Source organism: Cyrtonyx montezumae, unplaced genomic scaffold (genome assembly GCF_038088225.1).
Source record: "Cyrtonyx montezumae isolate F1298 unplaced genomic scaffold, pur_monq_1.0 scaffold_5, whole genome shotgun sequence".
In the NCBI taxonomy this organism is placed as follows: Eukaryota; Metazoa; Chordata; class Aves; order Galliformes; family Odontophoridae; genus Cyrtonyx; species Cyrtonyx montezumae.
In genome coordinates, this window is record NW_027072056.1 from 14537501 (window position 1) to 14561337 (window position 23837).

At 53.8% G+C, this 23837-nt stretch overlaps 3 protein-coding genes and 3 non-coding genes across 6 annotated transcripts; 1 reads left to right on the forward strand and 5 right to left on the reverse strand.

Moving 5' to 3' along the window:
* The first annotated feature begins 2350 nt into the window (after positions 1-2350).
* On the forward strand, positions 2351-6466 carry B3GNT7 (UDP-GlcNAc:betaGal beta-1,3-N-acetylglucosaminyltransferase 7). Its single transcript, XM_065748137.1, has 2 exons — positions 2351-2623; positions 4779-6466. Exons 1-2 carry the CDS (start codon positions 2613-2615, stop codon positions 5983-5985), a joined length of 1218 nt encoding a protein of 405 aa, XP_065604209.1. The 5' UTR covers positions 2351-2612; the 3' UTR covers positions 5986-6466.
* Positions 6467-7683: 1217 nt separating this feature from the next.
* Positions 7684-15151, reverse strand: NCL (nucleolin). Its single transcript, XM_065748087.1, has 15 exons — positions 14942-15151; positions 14294-14401; positions 13271-13556; positions 12831-12980; positions 12240-12419; positions 11947-12030; positions 11567-11702; positions 11075-11211; positions 10566-10692; positions 10301-10434; positions 9786-9921; positions 9535-9689; positions 8928-9054; positions 8362-8588; positions 7684-8167 (listed from the first exon to the last, which is right to left on the reverse strand). The coding sequence occupies exons 1-15, from the start codon at positions 14957-14959 to the stop codon at positions 8088-8090; spliced, it is 2085 nt and encodes a 694-aa protein (XP_065604159.1). The 5' UTR covers positions 14960-15151; the 3' UTR covers positions 7684-8087.
* Positions 8677-8815, reverse strand: LOC136056422 (small nucleolar RNA SNORA75). Its single transcript, XR_010622944.1, has one exon. It is a non-coding gene; the product is annotated as a small nucleolar RNA SNORA75 (small nucleolar RNA).
* Positions 9350-9426, reverse strand: LOC136056425 (small nucleolar RNA SNORD20). Its single transcript, XR_010622947.1, has one exon. It is a non-coding gene; the product is annotated as a small nucleolar RNA SNORD20 (small nucleolar RNA).
* Positions 11773-11841, reverse strand: LOC136056424 (small nucleolar RNA SNORD82). The gene has a single exon (XR_010622946.1). It is a non-coding gene; the product is annotated as a small nucleolar RNA SNORD82 (small nucleolar RNA).
* Positions 15152-20873: 5722 nt separating the features above from the next.
* Positions 20874-22672, reverse strand: NMUR1 (neuromedin U receptor 1). The gene is made up of 2 exons (XM_065748442.1): positions 21781-22672; positions 20874-21295 (listed from the first exon to the last, which is right to left on the reverse strand). Exons 1-2 carry the CDS (start codon positions 22670-22672, stop codon positions 20874-20876), a joined length of 1314 nt encoding a protein of 437 aa, XP_065604514.1.
* Between the last annotated feature and the right edge of the window lie 1165 nt (positions 22673-23837).

Genomic DNA, 23837 nt, shown 5'->3' on the forward strand with positions numbered 1-23837 from the left:
GCCTGCTGGAAAACTGCGGCACGCCGCTTGGCTTCTGGGCTCTACAGGAGCGCAAAAGCAGCAGAGATGCTGGGAGGGGAAACTGAGGCAGCCCGGGTACACCCCCAGGCAGAGCTGAGCCGTGGCTGCTGGTCGACAACGGGCAGCTGCCCGCTCCCAGCAGACACACGAGGGGCTCGCCCCACTGCCCGGGCAGGGAAATATTTTCCCTCCCCCCACCACCAGCCATGTTTTCCCCGTGAGCAACGGCCAAGCAGCAGCTAGAAAACACATCAAAGTCTGCAAAGGGCCCCTGGCAGTCCCAGCTGGATCCAGCTGTGGGCTTAAGGATGCAGCACTGCCACAGTGAGAGGAGCGGGAGTCCCAGGGGCACTTCTCCTCACGGGTTGGGCTGTGCAGGGTGGATGGGGCTCCTGTCCCTGCCCCGGAGCTGTGCCACTTCAGGGGCAATAAGGTGTGGGCTTTGGCGAGGAGACCCCAGAGAAGAGAAGGGTTCGTTTTCCTTTTGGGAAGAAATCGTGCAAATCGTGGGGGTTGGGTGCCCAATGGGGCAGAAAAACCTCCCTGGAAAAAAAAAAATAACAGAAAACATAAAATCCCCAAAGTGTCACTGTGCTGCTGTGGGTCAGGCTGAGCCCTGTGCTCTGCTCTGGACACCGAAGGGTTGGGGTTCATGCAGACTCCCACAGGGTGCACTCTCCTGGAGGAAACCTGGCTCCACACAGCGGGTGGGGGCACTGGGAGGAGGTGAGCCGGGTTTCTGGGTGTGTTCTTGGTTGGCAGAAAAGGATGGAAGCAGAAAAAAGGAGGAGAAAGAAACCCCCAGACTGAAAATCCCACAGCAAGAGTGTCGGGTTGGCTTTTCCCAGGGACACAGAACCCAAAGTGCCAGTGGGAAAGAGCTGGCTGGGTCAGCGTGCCACAGGGAGCACTGTGAGGACTGCATATGTGGTATAAAAAAAGCTCAAGTCTTAATGAAAAAAAAAAAAAAAAGTAAAAAAAAGGAATTTCATCCAGGATTGCTTTAAAATGAACAAATGGTCCTTGAAACAAAACTGTGCTTTGCAGGGGAACAGCAAAACAAGACACTTCAGCAGCATCCCGCTCCTTTCATTTTCCCTTTTGCCCAAAGTGATGCCCTATAGCCCCAAAGCGATGCCCTATAGCCCCAAAGCGATGCCCTATAGCCCCACAACCTCCTGCCCCTGCCCTGTCCCCCTCTGTCCCTCCAATCACCACTGTGGGTGCTGCTGACACGGGGCAGGGGCACATCCTGAGCACAGAGCTGAGCTGCAGAGGTCCGTGTCCCTCAAGCAGTGCTGGGGAGGACACGCAGCTCCGGGTTTCACCTCTTCGGGTTTTGCTTTCGGCAGAGGGGTTCTGGCTGCTCGGGTAGAACCAGTTTTCTGGGGCAGGACGTGAAGCAGCGAGGTGTGCGGAGGAGGGAAAGAAGAGGAAAACACCACGGGGTTGCTTTGCTTCCTCCTCTCGCGGGGTGAAGCGATCCTCTAAGCCGGGAGGCAGTGAAGATGAGGCGTTTGCCCCAAGCCTTCCCATTTAGCAGAGGTCAAAACCGCCGCTTCATTTTGACATTCAGCCTTGAAAACAGGAACTGGCGGCATCGTGTAGGGCAGCAGGTTTCTGTCATTAGCGGCCTCAGACCTGGCACTAATTGTGTGTTTAATTACCGCTGGCAGCAGAGCCGCGCACACCCGGCCCAGCCCCAGCCTGCACGTGGCTCTGCACTCCCCGGCGCTGTCCGGTATCAGCAGCACCGCGGTGTCCCCTGGGGGGCTCTGCCCGCCCTCCCCCTGGTGCTGTGCTGTTGTATCTTCAGGGTTTTTCCTTTGGCATCCCTACTGGGGCCGTGGGTGAAGGTGAGTCTCTCGTGGGATCCCCCCACCGCCGTGAGCCCCCACTTTGGTGCAGGATGGGCTCGAACCTCTCTGCATCCCCACCCCTACGTGGCAGATAGGAGACAAGCACTGCATCTCGCTCCAACCGGGCGGATGCTCAGCGCTCTGGCAGCTGCCGTGGGCACACCCCGCATCCCACAGCTCAGCCTTCCCCGGGGCCACCGCACGGGCTGTCCTATGGGCACTGGGGACGGCCGGGGAAGGTGCAGAGGGACGCAGTGTGCGGGGTGCTGCTGGGCGGGGATCCCCGCGGAGCTGCTGCGGTGGGACGAAGGGAGAGCGTTGTCTCTGGGAAGGGAGAGGGGGGTAGGGGTAGGTTGGGGGGGGGGGTGGGAATTGGGTCTGCTTCCTCCGCACACTGCCGGACCTGGAGGTTTTCTGGAACCGTTTGCGTGGAGAGGACTGTGTGGATCCCCAGGCAGGAGCTGGTGGAGTTGGGATGGGGCAGGAGGTCAAATAGCCCACGGGATATCCTGCGGGGTCCCCAGCCCGGCTCTGGGGACGGGACGAGCTGCGGCTGGGGGTGGGCAGAGGGGCAGGGCAAGAGTTAAGCTACCTGCCGGGCCGTCCCCCTTGGCTCCACCTCGGTCTGAGGGGAGGGAAAAGGGAAAAGAGAGAAAAAAAGAAAGAAAGCAAAACCGGGGAAAGAGGAAAAGGAAGAGGACAGAGCGCACGGACCGCGATCCCGCTCCCAGCATGTTCCAGTGGTGAGTGCTGGAGGGGGGAAAGGGGTGGAGGCTGTCCCCTGTCCCCACGTCCTCACAGGACCGCTCGGTGCCGGAGGGGTTCAGCTCTCAGTATCCCAGCGCTGCGCTGATCTGCACCGAGGGGACGCGTGGGGGACGGAGGGCTGGGGACACGGAGCTGGGGGACGGCGGGTTGGGAACAACGGGTCGGGGACCCGCTCGGCTGCTTTTGGAGGGCTTTGAGGTTTCTCCACCCGACGGCGATGCCCCGGCCCTTGGCAGAGCCAACAGAAGGGCTCTGTGCTGCTGCCGCTGCCCCTCCGCCTCTAATTGAAGGGTCGGGAAAAGCCAAACAGAGCGATCCTCGGGCGGTCAAAGGGCTTTTCATGCGGATCGGCAGCGGCAGTGTGCCCCGACGGGCAGGAGGGACGGGGACCTCTGAGTGCTCGAGGTCCGCAGTATCGCTGCCTATAGGGTGACCTCCCCACCTCCCGGTCTGCCCACACACCCCTGCACTGTGGCCATCTCACAGCGATGCTTTGAGCTTTTCCTGGGAAAGAAAACGAGGAGGAACGCACCCAAAGCCCTCAGTGTGTGCCCTCGACGGCACTGCCACCGGTGGTCACAGCGCAGTGGGGCTGCCTGGGTCTGGAGGTAACCCAGCCGGGAGGGGTGGCAGTGCCCAGGGACGTGGTGATGCTGCTGGGGACATGGTGGGGACATGAGCAGGGCCCTGGGACTGGGCACAGCTATTCTCGTGCCATAGTGGACCCCAAACAATGCCTCACTATCACCTCCTGCAAATCGGTGGGTTTGGGGTCCTGGGAGAGCCATATGGGGTCTCGCTGCCATAAGGTGATTCCCACCTTAGGAAGCCAAAGGCAGAAGGCTGGAGGTGAGGAAAGCCCTGCACATGGCTATTAATCCTTGTCCCTGTGAAATGCTGGGTTTGGAGTGGGAATCACCTGTGGCTGCGGTTCAGGGTCTGCACGTCCCTATTGCTTTTCCTGGGCCAGGATCAGTGCAGTGGGGTTACTTTGAGAGGAGCCCAGGTGCTGTGGGACAAGTAATGGGGAGAGGTTCTGATTCTGCAGGAGTTAAAGCTGCTGCCACATTGGGAGCAAAGGGTTTCTGAGAATGACCTTAGAGGAGGGAACAGAGCGGGTTAAAGGCAGTGGGATGGAATTGGGGCTGCTCCCTCATCAGTCTCAGGTGAGTGCCCACGTGGGAACTCTCCCTTTGCCTGTAATTGCTCATTTCCACACGTGCTCTCCCAGTCCCCACTGGCATTCATGCTTTTCTCATATAAATATGAGGCTGAAAACGTTCCTTGTGCTGGAGGGTGAAGGCAGAGCCAGGACCCCACCAGTTCCCAGTTTGAGGTCCCCCATTTCATAGTCCCTGTCAGCATCTGTGAACATCACCCATCCCAGGGAGATGTGACAGTGGCGAAGATGTGCTGTAGGAGGCTGTAGCACACAGGGACAGGGAGTTTCCTGAATCTGTTACAAATTACTCCAGGTAAAGCAATGTATACTTAAGTGTGGGTGCTTTGTATGCTCACCTGTGTACCTATTTAGCTGTACATCAGTTCTGAAGTGCTCATGGTGCAGGAGTGGGGAAAATGGAGGACATCACAGCTCTGTGCTGCTGGGTCCTGTTGAGGTCGGGGCTGCCCCAGGGGATCCTGCACTGCCTTTGCTTTGGGCACATTCCTGCAGTGCATTCTTACAGCTGTGGCCAGCTCCTGTTTTCCTGCCCCATGACATCCTTATCATGCTTTCTGAGCTTATCAGGGATGTCTTGGGCTCCCAGCTGCAAACCTCAAGGATGTTGCTGCAGGTTCCCAGGCAGCCTCTCGGTATTTTTCCACCACCATAGGGCTCCTGGGACGATTACTAACGCAGTGCTGTCCCCAGCCCTGGGGCACACAAGGGCAGAGGAAATTGGAGCAGCAGAGCCAGATGGGGGGCAGCCAGGTGCCCGGGGCACAAACCTGCCTGGTTTTGGTGTGCACGAGGCAGCAGCTGTGGGGGGGGTTACTGTGTGCAGCAGCTATCATTGGGTCTCTTTTGGGCTGCAGGGTTTGTGGCTTCCCGTGATGACCTCAGGTCCTCCAGCAGATGAGCCTCCCAACACTGGTTTCCTCTCCTTACCTCCCATTTCGTCCCTACAGGAGGAAGACCATCTACAAAACAGTCTGCCTGTCCTTCCTGCTGGTGATCACGGTGACGGTGCTGCAGAGGGGAATGGCCCCCAGCCAGTTCCTGCAGGGCCAGCAGCAGAAGGAACTGCCTGTGCCTGAGTCCCTAAAAACACAGAAGAGAGACAACTCCTTCTCCATCACCAACACCTTCTGGAAAAGCAACAAGGAGAAAGCTCCAGGCAAGGAGGAGGAAGAAGGCATGACTGAGAGACAGGTGAAATCATGGGACATCACCACTACCAACTGCTCGGCCAACCAGAACTTGAGCAAGGTGGACTGGTTCAAAGGGCTGGAGCCCAACTTCCAGCAGTTCCTGCTCTACCGGCACTGCCGCTACTTCCCCATGCTGATCAACCACCCCGAGAAGTGCAGCGGGGACGTCTACCTGCTCATCGTGGTCAAGTCCATCATCACGCAGCACGACCGCCGCGAGGCCATCCGGAGGACGTGGGGCAAAGAGAAGGAGGTGGAGGGCAAGAAGGTCAGGACGCTCTTCCTATTGGGCACGGCCTCCAAGGAGGAGGAGAGAGCCAACTACCAGAAGCTGCTGGATTATGAGAACCACATCTATGGGGACATCTTGCAGTGGGATTTTCTGGACAGTTTCTTCAATCTCACTCTCAAAGAAGTCCACTTCTTGAAGTGGTTGAACATCTACTGCGACAACGTCCGCTTCATCTTCAAAGGCGACGACGACGTATTTGTGAGTCCCGACAACATCCTGGAGTTCCTGGAGGACAAGAAGGAAGGAGAGGACGTCTTTGTGGGGGATGTCCTCTACAAAGCCAGGCCGATCCGGAAGAAGGAGAACAAGTACTACATCCCCAGTGCTCTCTACAACAAAAGCATCTACCCGCCCTACGCAGGTGGTGGAGGCTTCGTCATGGATGGGCCATTGGCCAAGAGGCTGCACAAGGTCTCAGAGACACTGGAGCTGTACCCCATCGACGACGTCTTCCTAGGGATGTGCTTGGAGGTCCTCAAGGTATCGCCCGTTGCGCACGAGGGCTTCAAAACGTTTGGCATTGTGAAGAACAAGAACAGCAAGATGAACAAGGAGCCGTGTTTTTTCCGGAGTATGTTGGTGGTTCATAAACTGTTGCCTCCAGATTTGATCCAAATGTGGGACTTGGTGCACAGTAACTTGACGTGCTCGAGAAAACTCAATGTCCTTTAGCTCTTTCTCTCTGGAGAGCTGGGACTGAGTGGGGACACAACGAGCAGGATGCAGCAAGCCTCTGCTTGTGGCACAGGCAGGGCTTGTGATGGTGTTTGCTCCTGTACTGTAATGTGGTTCGCCTATCTCCAGCTGGGTTGGGGGTTGCTGAAAATGAAGAGAAAAAAAGAGGAAAAAGAGAAACCCTAGCACAAAGTGGAAAGGGAGAGAAAGAGGAGGAGTCTGTGCCCTGCAGAAGTTCCCACCTCCAGGTGGGGCTGGGGGAGGCAGCAGGGGATTTGTGCGGGATGTTCAGGGTCTGGCTACCCGGGGAAGCTGCTCCAAGTAGGTCAATGGTCTATGTGCACATGAACACTGCTCAGAAGAGAAGGGGGACTGTATTTGTACCTGAAACTCCTCCTCCGTGGTGGTGTCATCTGTGGGGACACCGGGTGGGCACACGCTGCCGTCGCTGAGCACTGCACACCCACGTGTCCCTGCGTGCTGCAGACGTGCACAGCCACATCCACAGCCCTGAACATGCACAGCAAAACGCACACACGTGTGCGCTCTCTTCTCTCTCTCTCCTTCTCTGGTGCCAGACATTGAAAGGAAAAAATTTCTACTACCTCAAAGGTCCCCCTGTGCAGTGCCTTTTCCCACCCCCCCCCCTCCTTTTCTTAATGTGTTTTGGAAAAGCGCCTGTTTCATTCATTCCAACTCTGTACGTTCCCCAGGTTAGAAAACAAACAAGAAGGGGCATACAGCAGCCAAAGGAGCCACCGTGGTGCCAAGCCACACCGCTTCCCCTTCACAAATGCCCCTCGGCTGCAGGGACAAGCTGAAGATTTGAAGGGGAAAAAACAGAAAGAGCCCTTTGGTGCCCTGAGCTCGGCTGTTGGTGGTGGTGCTGGGGGTGAATGGGGATGTCTGGTGATGTGTTTGTGATGTTCTGTGGGACTGAGCCTGAGGGCACGGCTGTGCACAGGGCTGTGCTGTTCCTCATCCTCCAGGAGGGATCGGGAGTGCTTTGAGGTGGCAGTTGTCATTTTTGGGGGGTGCAGCTGTGCACTCATCCCATCCACAGGGGGACGGTGCAGAGCTGCATGCAGAGATCTGTCAGTGCTGCTGGTCACCTGGAACAGGAACTGCGTGGGGCTGGTGGATATTTTAGCTTCTGAATAAAGGTGAAAAGGGAAGAGTTCAAACTGGAAAAAAAAAAAAGCAACCCAAGCTCTCACCTCGTGTCTTTGCTAGCAGGGCCAGGACAACCTGGATGCTTGGGAACAAAATGCACTCACTCACGGGCCACAGTGGCCAAAGGGCCCGGCTGGGCTGAGGTGGGGGCGGGGGGGGAAGAGAAATAAAAAGCTGAACATGGAGACCCCCACCCCCTCCCGCCGGGGCAGCCCGCAGCTCAGTGCTGCCCCCTGCTGCCCGGCCCCGCCGCCGCGCTCCGACCATTTGCCGCTGTGCACAGCAGCGACAGAAAATGGCTGATGGCGGCGGGCAGCAGAAGGTGCCCCGGGCAGCACTGCGCTGCTGGGAGCAGCCAGGGGCAGCTTTAATGAAACCAAACGTGTGCAACCATACCTCTACCCTAAAAGAGTAAAAGAAAGATGTAAAGCAATAGCTACGTATGGAGGGGAGGGCAGCAGGAAGGCTGCAGCCTGCCCAGGGCACAGCCCTTCTCCTTCAGCGGCGCAGAATTAACACGAACCAGTTTAGGTCCTTTAATCTGTCCAAGACAGGGTGCTGAAGCACAAATGATAAAACATTCTGCATTTTTACAGCAAAAAAATGCTACAGAAGTTTATAGGAAAAAAAATATTTTTGTACATGGGTAAAACATTATAAATTCAAGACAACTCACAGACAAAGGGTAAATTCCCACAGCTATTATCGCTCTTTTCTGTTAAAAAGTTCACTTGAATATGCAAGCAGTCAAAATAGCTTGCTTTTCTTCCTTGAAATGAAAACTCTTTCTTCCAAGTGGCTCACAGTACTCCTTTGCACCTTGGAATGTCCTCCGAAGGCTCCACCAAGATAAAAGGAGAATAAAAACCCCTGGAGTCCTTTCAGATAGTCTCAGAGATCAAGAGAAGGGAAAGGAAAAGGGAAGTTTATTCAAACTTGATCTTCTTCCCTTGTGGCTTGTGATCTCCACCTCCTCCTCTGCCTCCTCGGAAGCCACCTCCTCTACCTACAAAGAGAGATGACATCAGAACATAGAGATGCACACATCCCCTGCAGTCACCACTGCCTTTCCAAACCCATCATCCATCCAGGCACAGGACAGAACACAAATTCACATCCAGCACACCGAGGTGACAACACTGTAACCCCAAGAATGGCTTTCCTGGGATTGCTACATCCACTCAGAAGAGGGTTACTTACCTCCAAACCCTCTGCCACCACCTCTGCCACCAAATCCACCTCTTCCTCCACGGCCTCCTCTGCCACCACGACCACCAAATCCACCACCAAATCCACCGCCACGCTGAAATTCACCCTTTGGCTTGGCAAAATCAAGGGTCACTTTGTTTCCATCTATCTCTCCATCCTCCATAGCTTCTTTAGCTGCTTTGGCATCTTCTGGGGAGCTGAAGTCCACAAACCCAAACCTAGGCAACAGATTAAAAGAAAGTCAGTCAAACTCCACAGAGTCAGGAACTATAGCACCACCTACTGGCACTGGATAGCAGATCGGGAACTTGTAGAACAGTAGTGGCTAATCACAACTGATGCAACCACGTTGTGAGTGTGCCAGTACTGAGCTGTTAATGTCCTTCTCGTGCGAATCCATAGGCTGCCATGGCTTTGTCGGCAGGAAGGAGCTCATTGAGAAGTGAGCATGCCCAACCAAGAGCTACAACTCCTATCCTCTGATTCCACACCATCTACTCCCCCCTCTAGGAATCACCTACACAAGCATTAGGAGCACCCTGCAATGCTTAGCATACCCTTTAGAAGATCCAGTGTCTCTATCTGTGACTATTCTAGCACTTATGGAGCCTTCAAACGATTCTCTTAGCGTCTCCTCCGTTGTGTCCTCAGAAAGGCCTCTGACAAACAATGTTTTGCTTTGTTCTGCAGAAAGACAATACATTCAGAGATCACAGCCTGAGCAAAGCTACCATTTACCTCTCAATGCCACATTCAGCCTGACTCCAGCAATAGCTCCCGGGGTTTCTAAAGGAAGCTGAGGCATCCAAAAGCAGACGGCTTTGAAAACTCTCAGGACTGCAAACAGAACCTCACACCCAAGGGTCTCTAAATGGAGCCACTCAGCACTGTCAAATTAATCCCCCTCCACACACTGTCATCCTCCAATAGATACCACATGTGGGTATCCGTACAGACACTAACAGGATGACAGATGCTGCTGGATCAGCACTTGACTATCTAGAGGTCTTTAGAAATGGTTTCATCAGCATTTCAGATAATCAGTCATCATATCCAGCACGTCCACTCATGTCTTTCACACAGTTGTTTGTTTGTTTTTAAAAAAAAAAAAAGCAGACTAAGTTTGCATGAATTGCCCACAAGATCAAGCACAGGAACACTCACGGTTAAATCCTCCTCCTCTTGCATTCATGTTCCCTTTCTGCCAGGATGGTGAACTGAATTCCAGCCTGATTGCTCTGCCTTCAATTTCTGTGTTGTTACAGGAATTCAGTGCCTCTTTGGCATCTTCGGTTGTGGGAAACTCTACAAATGCATACCTGTTGGGAAGGAGATTTCAGTCAGCACGGGAGGCACAGCACACCAGTGGAGGTAAGGCATGCACAATGCAGCCGAGGATTCAGTTCTGAACATACCCTTTAGGCCTGCCCTGGTTGTTCTGAGGCATCTTGATGGAAGTAGCTTTTTTAAACAGCTCCTGGAGAGTTTCTTCTGAGGCAGCATATGAGAGGTTGTTCACAATCAGAGTCTTTGACTCCCTCTCTCCACCTCCTAGAAAGGAAACAGTACTTTAAGACCAAGCTTAGAGAGGGAAAGCTCTCCACCCCCAGACACAAAGTCACCTCCTAAGGAGATGGCAGTTGTTGCACCCCCTTTCCATTTCAAGGTGAGGCACAAAGCCAAGAACAGCACTGCTTGGGTCACCTGGACTAACAGCTGTCTTTTGTAAGAAACACACAGGAGAGATCTGCAACGTATGGCACATGGAACACAAGTGAGGCAAAAGCCTCCTCCCACCGTCTTATGGATTTGCTGCAGCACTTCAAGTCATTCTGTCCCTAGCAAGCTCCTAAAACAAGCAGAGCTAAGTCCTGCCCCCTGCATGCCTGAAAATATAATTTATATAAAATATATTAACCTGAAAATATACCTTTCTGATTTTCTTGTTGGCTCTTCTCGCCAGTGTAGTCAATGACCATGGCACGTCCATCAACCTCTGTGCCTTGCTTCTCCTCCAGAGCTTTTTCTGCCTCAGCTTCTGTTTTGAATTCAATATAGGCCATCCTACAACAAAGAAAATGACAGTCATTCCTGGAAGGAGGCACCCATTTATGTTCACGATTGAAGGAGAAAGGATGTGAAAAACACATCAAAAGCAGTAATTGCAAATACCTAACACTTTCTCAGCTACATACCCTTTGCTGCTCCCTTCCTTGTTAAGGACTAGTCGGACTTCTACAGCATTTTCAAATACATTTTTCATTTCATCTTCAGTTACACGGTAGGGCAGATTCTTCACAAACAGCGTTCTAGCATCTCTCTCTGCAAAGAGGAAACAACAGTTGTTTTCTCACCATCAGCTGAATATCCCTTCTCAACAAGAGGCCAAATTCATCCCATAGGAAAAAAAACCAGTATGTATTTGTAGTCCCAGAAAGCAAAGGCAAGAACTAAAATTCATTAGGTTACCATTATGTTGTTTTCTTAAGGGCAGTAAATTCTGAATACAGGTCCTAAAGCTCAGGACTGAACCACTTTCCCCTTTATATACCTACTATGCATTACTTCTTCCAACTTTGTTTTTCAGAACTTGCATATCTTAGTATTTGAGAAGCTAAAACACAGGGACCAAACCAGGACAGCTGCCATCAGTAATACCATCAACCTTTCTTTGGTGTGCAGGTAACTGAGAGTTGTGTCATACCTTTCTTATTTTCTTTAAGACTTTCTTTACTCTTTGCTTTTTCCAGTTTGATTTCCAAACCCATCAGCTTCTTCCCATTCAGTTGAAGAGCTTTATCCATATCTTCAGCAGATAAGAAGTCTACATAGCCAAACCGCCTGAAAGAAGAGCAGCTTCACATTAAGCTGATCTATCTCTAATAGCCAAGAACACATACAGAAAGCAAGAACAGGGGACTCTGATCAAACTAAAGCATCAATAAAAATACAGGCAGGTCAGCATAGATAACTAACAGTAGAGAACAGCAGCTCTCCCCTAGGGAGAAGCATACATCGCAAGTACACCCCCAGTACCAGCACTACAGATATACTGGTCCTGCTTCCAGCTTCCATATGCTATCCAACCACCACCCCAGCTTCCCAAAGGGAATCAGCATCAGCAGGCTTACAGCCATCTCAATGAACGGCTGCCAAGTGAAAGAAAGAAGCAGCAAAACTCAGCAGAGGAACTTACTTGGAAGAACCAATTCTGACTTCTGAAACTTGGAGATTTTTCTTGCCAAAGAATTCTTTGATGGCAGTCCTCAGTTCTTCAAAGTCCTTGGTGGGGGTCAAGTTTTTCAGAAAGAGTGAGAAAGCTGAAGCAGGTGCTTTGAATGAAAAGACATACAAACGTAAGGCAAATGAAGAGAGTTGGAAGTCAGACTACTGACAGCATCAGCACATCAGTTTTTCTCGAAAATAACATCATATTTCAGTATTAAGTCCCTTACAGTCATCACTTGTGCTGAGCAAAAAAATACAATGAACATTCAGCCCCTTCACCATTATGTTCCTCACCCAACGGTCCAAAAATTCACACAGAGTTCCACTTGATGACCTCATGCCACTTACTTTCTGTTTTCTTTTTCTTGGCCTCTGGTGCACTCTTATTGGCCATTTCTTTTTTCCTTTTTCCAGGAGCTTCCTTGACAGGTTCTATGGTAGGGAACAAGAAACAACGTTGAAATAGAAGTACGTGAACAAAACAACAGTTTCTCCTGTGCTGTATCAAAACAGGACTATTATCAACACCTACACCATACACACAGAAGGCCTGCAACTTCAATTCTAAAGGCTACAACACAGAAAAGCTTTGCTTAGATGTTCTTTTTGCAGTTCTAGAAAGTTGTGTTATATAAACTCACTTTCATCCTCACTTTCTTCCTCATCCTCCTCTTCATCTTCTTCATCCTCCTCATCTTCGTCCTCATCTTCTTCATCTTCCTCATCTTCAGATTCTGCCTTGGCTTTAGCTGGTGTAGCCTTTGCTGGAGTAGGCTTCTTCACGGGAATAGGTGTTGTGTCCATGGCCTCATCTTCAGACTCTGAAACAAGTTGTGAGATTTCAGGAGTGTTCAAAAACTAAACCCACTTCTGAGTCTAAAGAACACTCCATTAACTCAACAGTTTTCCACTCCTCATAAAGCTTATATGCTCTCAGGAAGAGTTTTGTAATGTTTCAGTGTACTGCCTGTATCTCAGGTTTTATTGCACTAATACCAGCTCCCTCTAAGTTCCTCCCCCCCATACCAGCAGAGAAATAAAACACCCCTTCTGCTCAATCTGACACACAGTGGTAGCCAGTTAAAGGCAGCTGGGCACTGACTGAACACTGCATCCATCACTCCCCACTAATACATAATGTACCCTCCCTGAACTCCCTCTAAAGTGCCTATCACTAACAACTACATTTTCCATATCCCTAAGTCTCTCTAAATCCTTTGTGGACCACATACCATCATCCTCCTCGTCCTCCTCATCATCTTCCTCCTCCTCATCCTCCGATTCTTGCTTCGGTGGCACAATGGCAGGCTTTTTGGCTGGTACAGCTGCTGCGGACTTTTTGACTGCAGGTTTCACAGGCATCACTGGTTCCTCTTCCTCATCTACCACAACAGTACAAGAAGTGTTCATCCAAAGCAGTGTTCAAACTCCATCAAGCACTTTGTGAAACTCAAAAGCTGTGTCATACACCTCAAGTAACACAGCTGCAATACAGAGTTCTTCAGCATTCCCCAAACACCCAGCTTTCCTCCCTCACTACCCTTTTGAGCATTATATTATGCTGAACTATCAATTCCAGAAGTAATCAATTTCACCTATGAAATTTCACCTACAGACTAGACCAACTTTGGCCAATTCACTAAGATAGAAATGTGTTTCAAAAGTAACTTACCAGACTCCTCCTCTTCATCCTCCTCTTCATCCTCATCTTCCTCATCATCTTCATCTTCTTCCTCGCTCTCTTCCTTCTTGGCATTCTTGCCATTTTTTGCTCCTTTGCCTAGGACAGCAGCCTTTTTGGGTGTGGGAGCAACAGCCTTCTTAGCTGGAGTAGCCACAGCCTTCTTGGCTGGTGTCACTGCCTTTTTCACAGGGGTAGCAGCCTTTTTTGCAGGGGTAGCAGCCTTCTTGGCTGGGGTAACTGCTGCTTTTTGTTGTTTCTTTGGAGGGATCATCATCTGAAAGAGATTTATTGAGTGTGAGACAATTGCTGCCCCAACAGAATATCAAACTAGCAGAAATGATCCATCAGTAACACTGTGCCTCAATAACCATTTACAACTTTGCACAACTCACGAAGTTGGCACTTTAGGAGCTGCAGCAAGCATGCAGATAGTTCCACATACCAAATTAACTGATAGGTTTGCTCCTTCTGTGCCACTGCTGCACCTGTTCTGCCTACTCCACTAGGAATTCAGTTAAAGCACCATCAGCAACTAATAGCAATCTAAAACTTCTCTTTCTGACACTAATTTTCACTTTTTACTTTATTTGCCAATTTTGTTGAATTGCTGAAGCTCAAAGGCAGCATTTGACAGACTAACAGCAGAGCATCCTGCAACTGCCTGCTTCTGAGCCAGTACCAGCAATCCCTCTTGCAACGGGGACCAACACCTTGAAGTTTTCAGTCCTGTGCTTTAGGTGTGCAATACACAACTGATGAATTAATCATCCACTCAAACCCTGCTACTCGGACCAGCTTTAAGATCCCCACAGCCCTCCCAAAGCTGGGAAGCATGGTCTGAGGCATTCAGCCAGTTGTTCCCTATCTGCTTTCTCCTTACACAATCCAGTTTATGCTTCAGCCACAATAAACACCTCCCAGCTGTTTACCAGATTCCCCACCTCACCCCCCATAACCCTCAGTTGCTTCCGAAGCTCATGGCCGCACATGTTCCACCTCCACACGGCTCACCTCTTCCCCGCTGCTTTCCTCTAAGTCGGAGGACTCTTCCTCTTCGCTCACCTCGACCTTTTTGGGGGGAGGCGCCATTTTTTTCTGTTTCATTTGATTCTTGGGAGTCTGTGGAATAGAATGGACCATAAGAAGGTGGGGTGGGACCACCGTCGGCAGCGAGCGCGCCGCGGGGCAGACAATCACCCCAACCACGTGGCGGCCCTGCCCAACCCGCCCGGCCTGAGACGGCCCCGCGTGGTGTCTCCGTCCCACCCCCACTCCCACGTGCTCGCTCTCCGCCGCACCACGTGGCCGCCCCCCCCAATCCCCCGCTCCACGTGCCCTCCCCGGACACAATATTCCCCTCCCCCCCCCCCCCAATCCCGCGCGCGCACCAACATGGAGGAAGAACGGGGGGGGCGCTCCAACCCGCCCGCACCGCGCGCGCGCGCCCCTCCCCTCGCCGCCATTTTTGCTATGAAGGAAAAAAAAAAAAAAAAAAAAAAGAACGGGGGCAGAGAAGGACCGGGAACCACCGGGCTGCGCTACGGAGACGGCGGAGGGAAGGAGAGCAACGTGCCCCGCTCCTCCCGCCCTCAGGCCCGGCCCCGCGGCCTCGACGCCAGAGGCCCCACCGCGCCCTCAGGCCCCGCCCGGAGGCCTCACCTTAGCGAGCTTCACCATGATGGCGGCGGTGCCTACGGCGCTGGGGCGGCGGCCGAGCTGCCTCGCGGGGTGGGAGGGCGCGTCCCTGGGGGGTGGCGGTGGGGAGCGGAGCGGGCCCCGGGAGCGGCGGCGCGGCGCTGCCGATGCGGACCGGGCACTGAAACGAAAGAGCGAGCGCACGGCCCTTCCGCTGGCTTGCCTAGCCCTCGGCTTCGCCCCGCCCACTCCGCCCCCGCTCCGTCCAATCGGCGAGCACGCGGCGCCGCGCGACCAATCGCCGCTTCCGCCCCTCGAGCCTGTTCGCCAATCGGCGTCGCTTTGTCATCAGCCAACAAAAGAGCGCGTTACAGAGGGCGGCAAGCGGAAAGCCCGCGAGACGTGGGACAAGAATTGGGTGTCGTAACGCCCGCCCTCAAGGTGGTGGAGCGGCCAATGAGAAGCCGGCAGCTCGGCGCCTGCGCTCTGATTGGATGAGGGGCTTAGGGAAGAGCGGGCGTGGCCGGGGCAGTGGGATAGCACGTGGCGGACGGCGGGCCACGTGGTGAGGCCGGGCTGGGGGTACTGGGGGGGATTAGGGGCACTGGGGGGGGCACAGCGGTCCTGGACGGAGATGGGATCCGGTTTCCGGGATGGGAGGGCACCGGAAGGAAAGGCAGCTGAGGTTAGTATTTTATTCTGGGGGTTCCTGAATTACGGGGTTAGGGTCGCGGTCTGCCCTGCTCCGCCCGTGCCCCTCAGCCCTGCTATTAATCCCTAGTCCTGGTGTTAACCCTCCGCCCCGGCACCGGTTCCTCTTTTGCATGGCTGCGGCAGCGCTAATGTGAGTCCTGGAGCAGGGGAGCGAGCAGCTGCCGGGATTATGCTTGACATGGAAACCCCCCCGCACCCCCAGCTGTGCTCCTGCCCCTGGAGGAAAAATAAAACATGTCTGAACGATGGATGGCGCTGAATTTGTTCATTCGGAGGTAATATTCCTGTGGGGTTTTATTTCAGCGCGTGCAGAATTGGATGTAAATGGTTGTGGGCTGTCCCTGGCGCTGCCCCCCTGGGTGGTATTACTGGAGTCCAGCCCTGTCCCTGTGGCTCCAGGCTCACCCCCGAGTTCCCTCTGTCCTTACAAGGCTGCCGGAGGAAAGCCCCTCACATTGGAGAGAAATCTAGGGAAAAGAAGTGGGGACTGTGAATGAATGAAATCGTGCATGGTGTGCAGAAGTATCGATGGATGCTCAGGGGGACCGGGGAGCCCCTTGCCAGCCTGCAGACAGGCTGACACCACAGGGAGGAGCGGAGCTAGGACGGGGGAACACTGCTGGCATCCCTTAATCTGTCACACACACGCGTGGAATGTGACTGCTCAGACTCCCACCTTGCACTTGCTGCAGGAGCCATCCCTCAGTGCCCAGAGTGCACCAAAGCCCTGTACTAGCTCTGCAGCACAGCTCAGAGGGAGCCTCAGGGCCAAGGCAGGGCTGCAGCGTGGCATCAGTGCAAAGAAACATGGCTAAAACAGGTTTAGCAGCTCTGTAGCAAAAATGTGGTTTAGTTGGGGGGGGGGGGACCACAGAAAGCAAAGGGCCACCCCTAGAGAAAGTGCACAGCCAGGACCCAGTGTGGCAGAAAGCAGTACAGCACCTGGAAATGGCCTCATGGCACCTGGTACTGTAACCTCAGCATCAGCTGGCATTCCCCAGGGGACATCTCCATAGTCATCTTGTGACTGACCCCCAAAACCTGTGTCGGAAGCAAAGGGGACCATCCTGGGACGTGCAAATTTGGTTCTAAGGTCTGCCCTGGGACCAGACATGTGGAGACAGTATTTTTTTTTTCTGCTGGAGATACTGTCAGCCCCCAAACCTGGTCTTGGTCACAGCTGTGTTGTGTCCCACTGAGCTGAGAGCCATTCCCTTGGAGCACACAAGTGCAGACTGTGCTGTCAGACCTTTATTTGATTTGTCTCCCCACAGCGCTGCACCGTTTACCTTCATTACTTTCTCTGTCCCTTGGCATAGTCCCATCGTGTAGCATCTGTCCAATAAAAGGCCTGCTAATATAATTTACATCCAGTTGTCACTTTCAGCCTCACCCAGGAGAACGAGCTCCTTGGGTGTGCCATGCCTTGGAAAAGCAGTTATGCTGAGTGGGAGAAGTGATGATGTCCTAGCAGAGTTTACTGCTAGGTTCAGCTTTGTGAAGTTACGTTTTGGGGTTTGCGTCCTAGGATGGAGAGCTCAGGATGCCATTTCTTCTAGAAGATCCTTTCTGAGAAATGAGCTTTGTTCTCAGAAAAGTGGTGAAAAAGCAAACTGCTGTGAGATTACAGGAGCTCAGAGCTGTGGGTGGTGTGGTGGTAGTGCAGCTTTGTGCATCAGCTGTAACCCCCTGAGTGTTAAAGGAGCAAGCTGCAGGACAGTGGCATGTGGGAGCAAGAGCATCCCAAAGGCACTCCTGGGCGCTCCTTAAGGAGGAACTGATGGAAACAGGGTGAACCTAAGCACTAGAAGGGAAATTGCAAAAGGAATTAAGGGCAGCTGAGTGCTGGTAGGGTCATTGTGTGTGGGGACAGAGCAGGGCTGATGGATCAGGGGGAGAAGGGAGCAGCATATTTGGGGCTTGCCTTTCTACCTTTGCTTTTTCTGAGCTGTACTGGTAGCTGACAGGCAGCAAAGAAAAGATAATGAGAGAGATCTGCTCTGCCTCTGACAGCTTTCTCCAATGTGTCACGTTCAATTGCCCCAACAGGAGGAGACAAACATTCCCTGGCTGTTACAATGAACACAAGTAGTGATGAAGCCCTGTAATTAAAGCTGCTGTGACTGCCTGGCAGCAGGGCCAGCTCTTTGGTTCCTGCTTGGTTTTGGTGCCTTGGCTGTCCTCAATATATAGAAAATTAGATGAGTTTTATCTTTTTCTAGTCTGGACATCACAGCTTTCCTTCTCACAAGGTTCTCCATCCTGCCTGGGCCTTGCTGAGCTCCATGAACTACCGTCAGTGACCGTGATGGACTTTTCTTGGAGGTGGTCTGTGAGCAAGATCGTGTGGCTATAGAGGGTACAATGAACCTGTCCCAGAGCCACTTTGCCATCACTGGCCAAGAGGAATGCAGGAAATACACTGAGGACCAAAGCACTCATGTCCCTTGTCTCCACCCAGATGACCATCACAAACCCACCTCAAAGACAATGCTCCCCATGTCCCCAGTAGCCATCTGGTGGCTGTCCCCATGTGCCACCATGATGCCCCTCAACCATTAGCTGCCATGCTAATTGTGCATCTCTTTCCTTTCTTAACCAAAATATCCCCAGAAATTAAAGCAGGTGCTGCTGGGACATTAGTTCTGTCATCCTTACCATGTTGCAGTGTAGGTGATGTATGACTGCTGGTGGCCTTCATGTGCCAGTCGTCCCTGCTGCAGGAAGAGGGTGCTGAGGTCCCTCTGTGCTTCACACACCCCTGCTGGGAGGAATGAGGTCAGAGCACATCTCTGACATTGACACTCCATCTCCATTTGCATGGCCCCAGCTCCAGCCATGAGGGCTTTGTAAACTCTGTCCACGTGAGCTTCTCCCACCCACAGCCATGTGAAGCAAGCAAAAAACAGCCCCTCCTTCGGCTTTTGGGGAGGGGTGGTGAAGAATCTGCTGGCATTCCCAGCGCCATCCATCACAGCTCCAACTGTATGGGAAAACTGCTGTAAAACTGAGTTTTGGCTCTGTCAAGGAAAGAAAAAAAGCCATGGCCGTTGCAAACAAGCCCGGCACAAAAAGCCTTACAAGGCTGGGGCAGCCTCCCAGATGGATTGCTTTTTAATCCTTAAGCGAAGGTGATAAATCTTTGAATTGGAGGCACCATCAAGGGGTGCTGCGTGGCTGGGGGGATTTGCTGTGCCGCGGTGTGAGCACGTGGGATCCAATGGGATCAGCTGCTGGGAAGGCTCCGCTGTAAATCTCAGAGGACAGATGACAACTTTTGAGAAGCAGCTCTTGGGAAATGAACTGTTTGGAGAGGAGGTGGTGGTGCAGAGCTTGAGCCAGACACGTGCCCCAAACTGTGTCCCTCAGCTCAGAGCAAATGCATTGTAGGTGGTGTTTCGGAGACCTCCTAGCACCATGGCCATCCTGTCCCAGGGGACATCTGATCCATGGCTCATGGTGTGGGTGGGAAATGTGGGGGTCCCTGCACAGCCCCAAACCCTGGCCCCATCACTCATCCATGGCTTGCCCTAACTCTCACCTCCATGCATAGCCCCCAGCAGGGGTGATCCTTCTGGTTCATCCTGCAGAAGCACCTTACCACCAGCCACATGTGTGCAACATGTGTAAGCACTTAGCCAAGTCCCCAGCAGGGAATGTGACATGGAGCCACAGGGTTGTTCCCATGTACTGCCCCAGAATGGTGGCTGGGGGAGTGAGGTTTTCCCTCAGATTCTAATTAGGGTGATCAAAAACAAACCTCTGATCAGCCCCAGCATCACCCCCTGACATGCACTGCTGGAGCATCACCACCAGCTTCCCCTCCTGCATCTCAAAGAGCAAACTGAGTGGACAAGGAGAGGCAGAGGGGGACACCTGGAACACGGTTGTGCCATGGGACAGCTGGGGACATGATGTAAAGGACCAAGGGGATGTCCCCACTGCTCTGAGCCAGGGCATGAGGGACCTGAAACTCCACTTGCTGTTGCTGTGCAGTAAATTGCTATCAGCTGCCAATTAAAAAGCAATTCCCCGGAGTTTCCAGCTGGGGAAGTGTCTATGAGAGGCATAATGGGGCAATAACAGCCATCAAGGAGGCATCCATCACCTCCACCCATGCCTGACTGGGAGCAATGGGAGATGAAGAGAGGAGAAAGTAGAGATCGATGCACTTTGCCACATCGATGTGCTCTGGAGAACAGCTGGGAGGATACTGAAGGGCAGAGGTTACTGCAGCCCCTCACACATCTGCTCAATGGGACCCCAAAGGGAAATGCTTGACCAATGGGATGGATGGGGGCTGTGAGGCTGGGGCTGGATCAGCGGGGCACAGGAGGGAGTTTGTGAGTACACATTCTAGCTGGAGGGAAACTGGGGATGGGAAAGTTGTGTAAAAAGCAGCTCAGCCTTCTCCAATAGCCATGGGGTGGCATTTTGGAGCAGTGATATTCCGTCTCGTGGGAGGACCCTGAACACACCAGGATGGCAGAGTCATCGATCCCAGGCAGCGAATCAATCAGCTCCTCCAGCTGGGGGGAGCTGGCCTGCATGCCCACCTGCCATGGCATTTTGTGACATTTTCCCAGCAGCATGTCTGGGAACAGATTGATTGCCTCCACTCCAGGGGCGTCCCAGTGCATCACACCTTCCCTGCCCAAAGTGAGCAAAGCCCCAGGAGAGCCATGAAGACAGCACACTGCAGCACATTTTGGGGTGCCTTTAGGGGCAGGAGCTGCCATCATCACCTTCCCCAGCAACTTTATTGTGCAGAGATGTGGGGTTATGCAGGAGGAGGACAAAGGAAGGGTGCCCATCACTTGTCACCATGTGGGAGGATGACAGGGTGCTAGGGAGAGGTCTGGGACCCAGGGAACGCAACTAGGGCACAAATTATGGGAGAATGGCTCTGATTTGTAATTCCTGGGTGAGGAACAGCTCATGCAGGGTGGGGATAAGGGGACCCCTGCAGCACCACGATGCCCTGGCTTTGGTTGGCCCCAGTGCTGAACACAGAGGATGCAATGCAAACTGGGCATAGTGAGGCAAGGGATGGTCACCATGTCCCTGGAGCAGCCGAGACAAGCAGCCTGGCAGCACGCCTGGAGAGCCAGTCCTGCTCCTGGTGGGACAGCATGGAGATACACAGCCCCATTGCTCCCCTCCATCGCATGGATGGATACAGTGGTGATGCTGATGCTGATGGTGGGGAAGCTGTTCTGGTTCCTCTGTGTCCTCCTGCTGTTCAGCAGAGGGATGTGGCATGTGTGGCAGCCTGGCCACTCTCCATCTCCTCCATCTTCTCCATCTCCTCCATCTCATACTCCTCAGCGTCAGAGTGGGGCAGCCCATTGGCACTGGGGATGGGCTCGCACTCAGTGCTGCGAGTGGTGGCATGGGTGACGCTGGGTGAGTGCTTGCTTGAGCCTGGTGGGCGCTGGCCAGGGTGGCACATCACCTCCTTGAACATCTCGCGGAAGCGGGTGGACATCAGGTTGTAGAGGATGGGGTTGGCAGCCGAGCTCAGGTAGAAAAAGACCCCTGAAATGATGTGGACGTACTGGAACATGTGGAGCATGGGGCCGGTCCACGTGGAGATGAAGCTCCAGACGAGGCGGTCGGTGTGGAAGGGAGCCCAGCAGATCCCAAACACCACCACCAGCACAACTGTGGGGAGCCAGGGGCTGTTGTTAGTGGGGTACAAGGCTCAACATCCCAATGCCCTTTTCTGCACCATACTCAGTGCCCCAGTGATGGGGCGGCAGTCAGGAGCTGCTGGGGACAGGGACAGGGAAGGGAGAGTAGTGGGACAGAGGAGTGCTCTGGTCAAGCCTCAGGTCAGAGCCTCTGGTCAAGCCTCAGGTCATGGGATGGAGTGGGGATGCAGACAACCACAGCACCCCAAGGTTGTAGGGCACGGGAATGTGGGCCAGGAGAGGGTGAGGTTCACCACCCCAGCCTTGTCCCTTCCACTTTCTCACTTTCTCCTGGGTGAGCACAAGCAGACCCCACTGCTGGACCACAGCCACCAGCTCTGCCTTCGTCCCCTCAACCTTCCTCCAAGATGACCAGGGATGACCGAGACCTCAGTTTCCTCCCAGCACCCTCCCAGCACACCCACTGGCTTTGCCTGTTCCCAGTCTCAGACTCACACAGCATCTTCGTGACCTGCCTCCTCTTCACCTTCTGTTTCCGGGCTCTGTGATAGTCGCTGTCACTGCTGGACTTGGCTCCCAGGGCCTCCAGCATCTTTTCTTTCTTGAGCTGCAGGCCAATGAGCAGGTAGAGGATGCTGATGGTCCCCATAGGCAGGAAGAAGAAGACAATGGTGGTGATCTGGATGATGAGGTTGTAGGTCAAGCGTGGCTTCACAAGGGTGCAAATCTCTGAATCAGGCACGTGGCCCCGGCCGGGCACATAGAGAGGCTGCAGCCCATGGAGGCTAGTGTTGGGGATGGAGCAGATGACTGACACCACCCAGATGGTGATGATGACCCTCTTGGCATGGTTCCTGGTCACCACGTACTTGGCTTTGAGCGGGTGCACCACAGCAATGTAGCGCTCCACGCTCAGGGCGGTGACATTGAGGATGGAGGCGAAGCAAACAGCCTCGAACAGCAATGTCTTGAAGTAACAGCCCCCAGCACCCAGCAGGAAGGGATAATTGCTCCACATGTCGTACAGCTCCAGCGGCATCCCCAGCAGCAGCACCAGCAGGTCGGACACAGCCAGACTGAACAGGTAGTAATTAGTGGGCGTCCTCATGAAGCGGTGCCGAAGGATGACGATGCAGGTGAGTGCATTTCCCACTGCCCCCACAGCAAAGATCAGCAGGTAGATCACACAGACAGGGATGAAGAAGTTGGACCGCCGAGGCCCTAAGTACTTCTGCCGCAGCTGCTCCTCTGTCAGGTTGGCATCTTTGGGGTCGAAGAAGGCATCAGGGTGAGTCCTGTTGCAGAGGTCGGGGTTGGGGGGCTCCATGGGGAAGTCTCGCTGGGCCAGGGGGAGCTCAGGGCTGGAGCAGTTGATGTAGGGATTCATGGCTGCGGGGAGACGTGGCAGTTCACAGAGTGTTTTCCCAAATCCTCTTCTGCTCCTGAGCCCTATCCTCTCTTGCCATCAGGGTGCCAAGACTCTGCCAATCACTGCATCTCAGCACCCCCATCCTGCCCCAGCTAAAGCTTTTCCTTTGGGAAAGCACCCAAAATCTTCCAAACCTCCCCCTATAGGAACCCCACACTCCTCTAGCCATGCTTCCCATCTACAAACATCCCTGGCAGCTCCCTGACTCACAGTGGCTCCTTTGTCCCACCTGTGGGGACACCACAGCAGGGCTGTCCCCTCTCCTCTTATCCCACAGGACACAGCCCCAAAGCCAACCCTGGACCACACCATGCATTCCCCCAGCTCCAGCTCCCCACTCAGAGGGGCTGAGGGGTAAAACAGCCGAGGAGAAAATTCATCTTCCTCACCAGGAAGGACTTACGTCTCGTTGGGAAGCTCCGGACGCAGGATGAGGTCCCAGTACCCCTAAGTCAGACGGGTCAGACGGGGAGGGAGCGAGGGAGGGGATGGAGACGTCGCTGCCTTAAGAGGCAGAAGAAAGGAATCCTGCTTTCCGCCTGGAGCTTAGCTCTCGGCAACCCGCTGCCCCTCTCCGCCAGCTGTGGCTCTCCTCCTTCAGTGGGGGGGGTCCTGGGGGGCTTCCTCCCGTTCCCAAACCCCCAGACCGGGGGCTGGAACCTCGGCGGCAAAGCGGCACCGCAGGGGAGATGCTCTTCAGGAGGGGAGAGGAAATACGTTAAAGTCATAAAGTCCATTGACTCGAGAGAGTCCCGGGGGAGGGCAGCACGGCCGTCTCCATCCCCACCAGCAGCCTTCACAACACGGTGATTTGCCATTTGCGTAGTGAAGGAGGCATCGATCAGCGCTGCTTTGCCGACACTAGCGGGCGCGGGGGCCGGAGTTGGACGGAATTCTGCAGGGAGGGTGCAGACGGAGCCGGGGGCTGCTCGGGGTCTCCGGGCTCCCAGGTCTGCAACCCTCGGGTCCTCCCCATCGCCGGCTGGAGCACATCACTGCTGCGATAGCGGCATCACCTCTCGCTCCGCGCCGGGCACGGATCCGTCCTGCTGCCGGTCCGCCCGTCTCTCTGTCCGCCTGTATGTCTGCCTGTCCTCCGCACTGGGCAGCCCCCACCGGTCGC

Coding starts and splice junctions, on each gene's coding strand:
- NMUR1 (XM_065748442.1), bottom strand. CDS start 22,672: ATGAATCCCTACATCAACTGCTCCAGCCCTGAGCTCCCCCTGGCCCAG. Junction 21,296..21,780: donor GCAGGTCACGAAGATGCTGT/GTGAGTCTGAGA, acceptor GGCTCCCCACAG/TTGTGCTGGTGGTGGTGTTT.
- NCL (XM_065748087.1), bottom strand. Junction 9,690..9,785: donor AACCAGGGCAGGCCTAAAGG/GTATGTTCAGAA, acceptor CCTTCCCAACAG/GTATGCATTTGTAGAGTTTC. Junction 8,589..8,927: donor GACACTGGATCTTCTAAAGG/GTATGCTAAGCA, acceptor TCTGTTGCCTAG/GTTTGGGTTTGTGGACTTCA.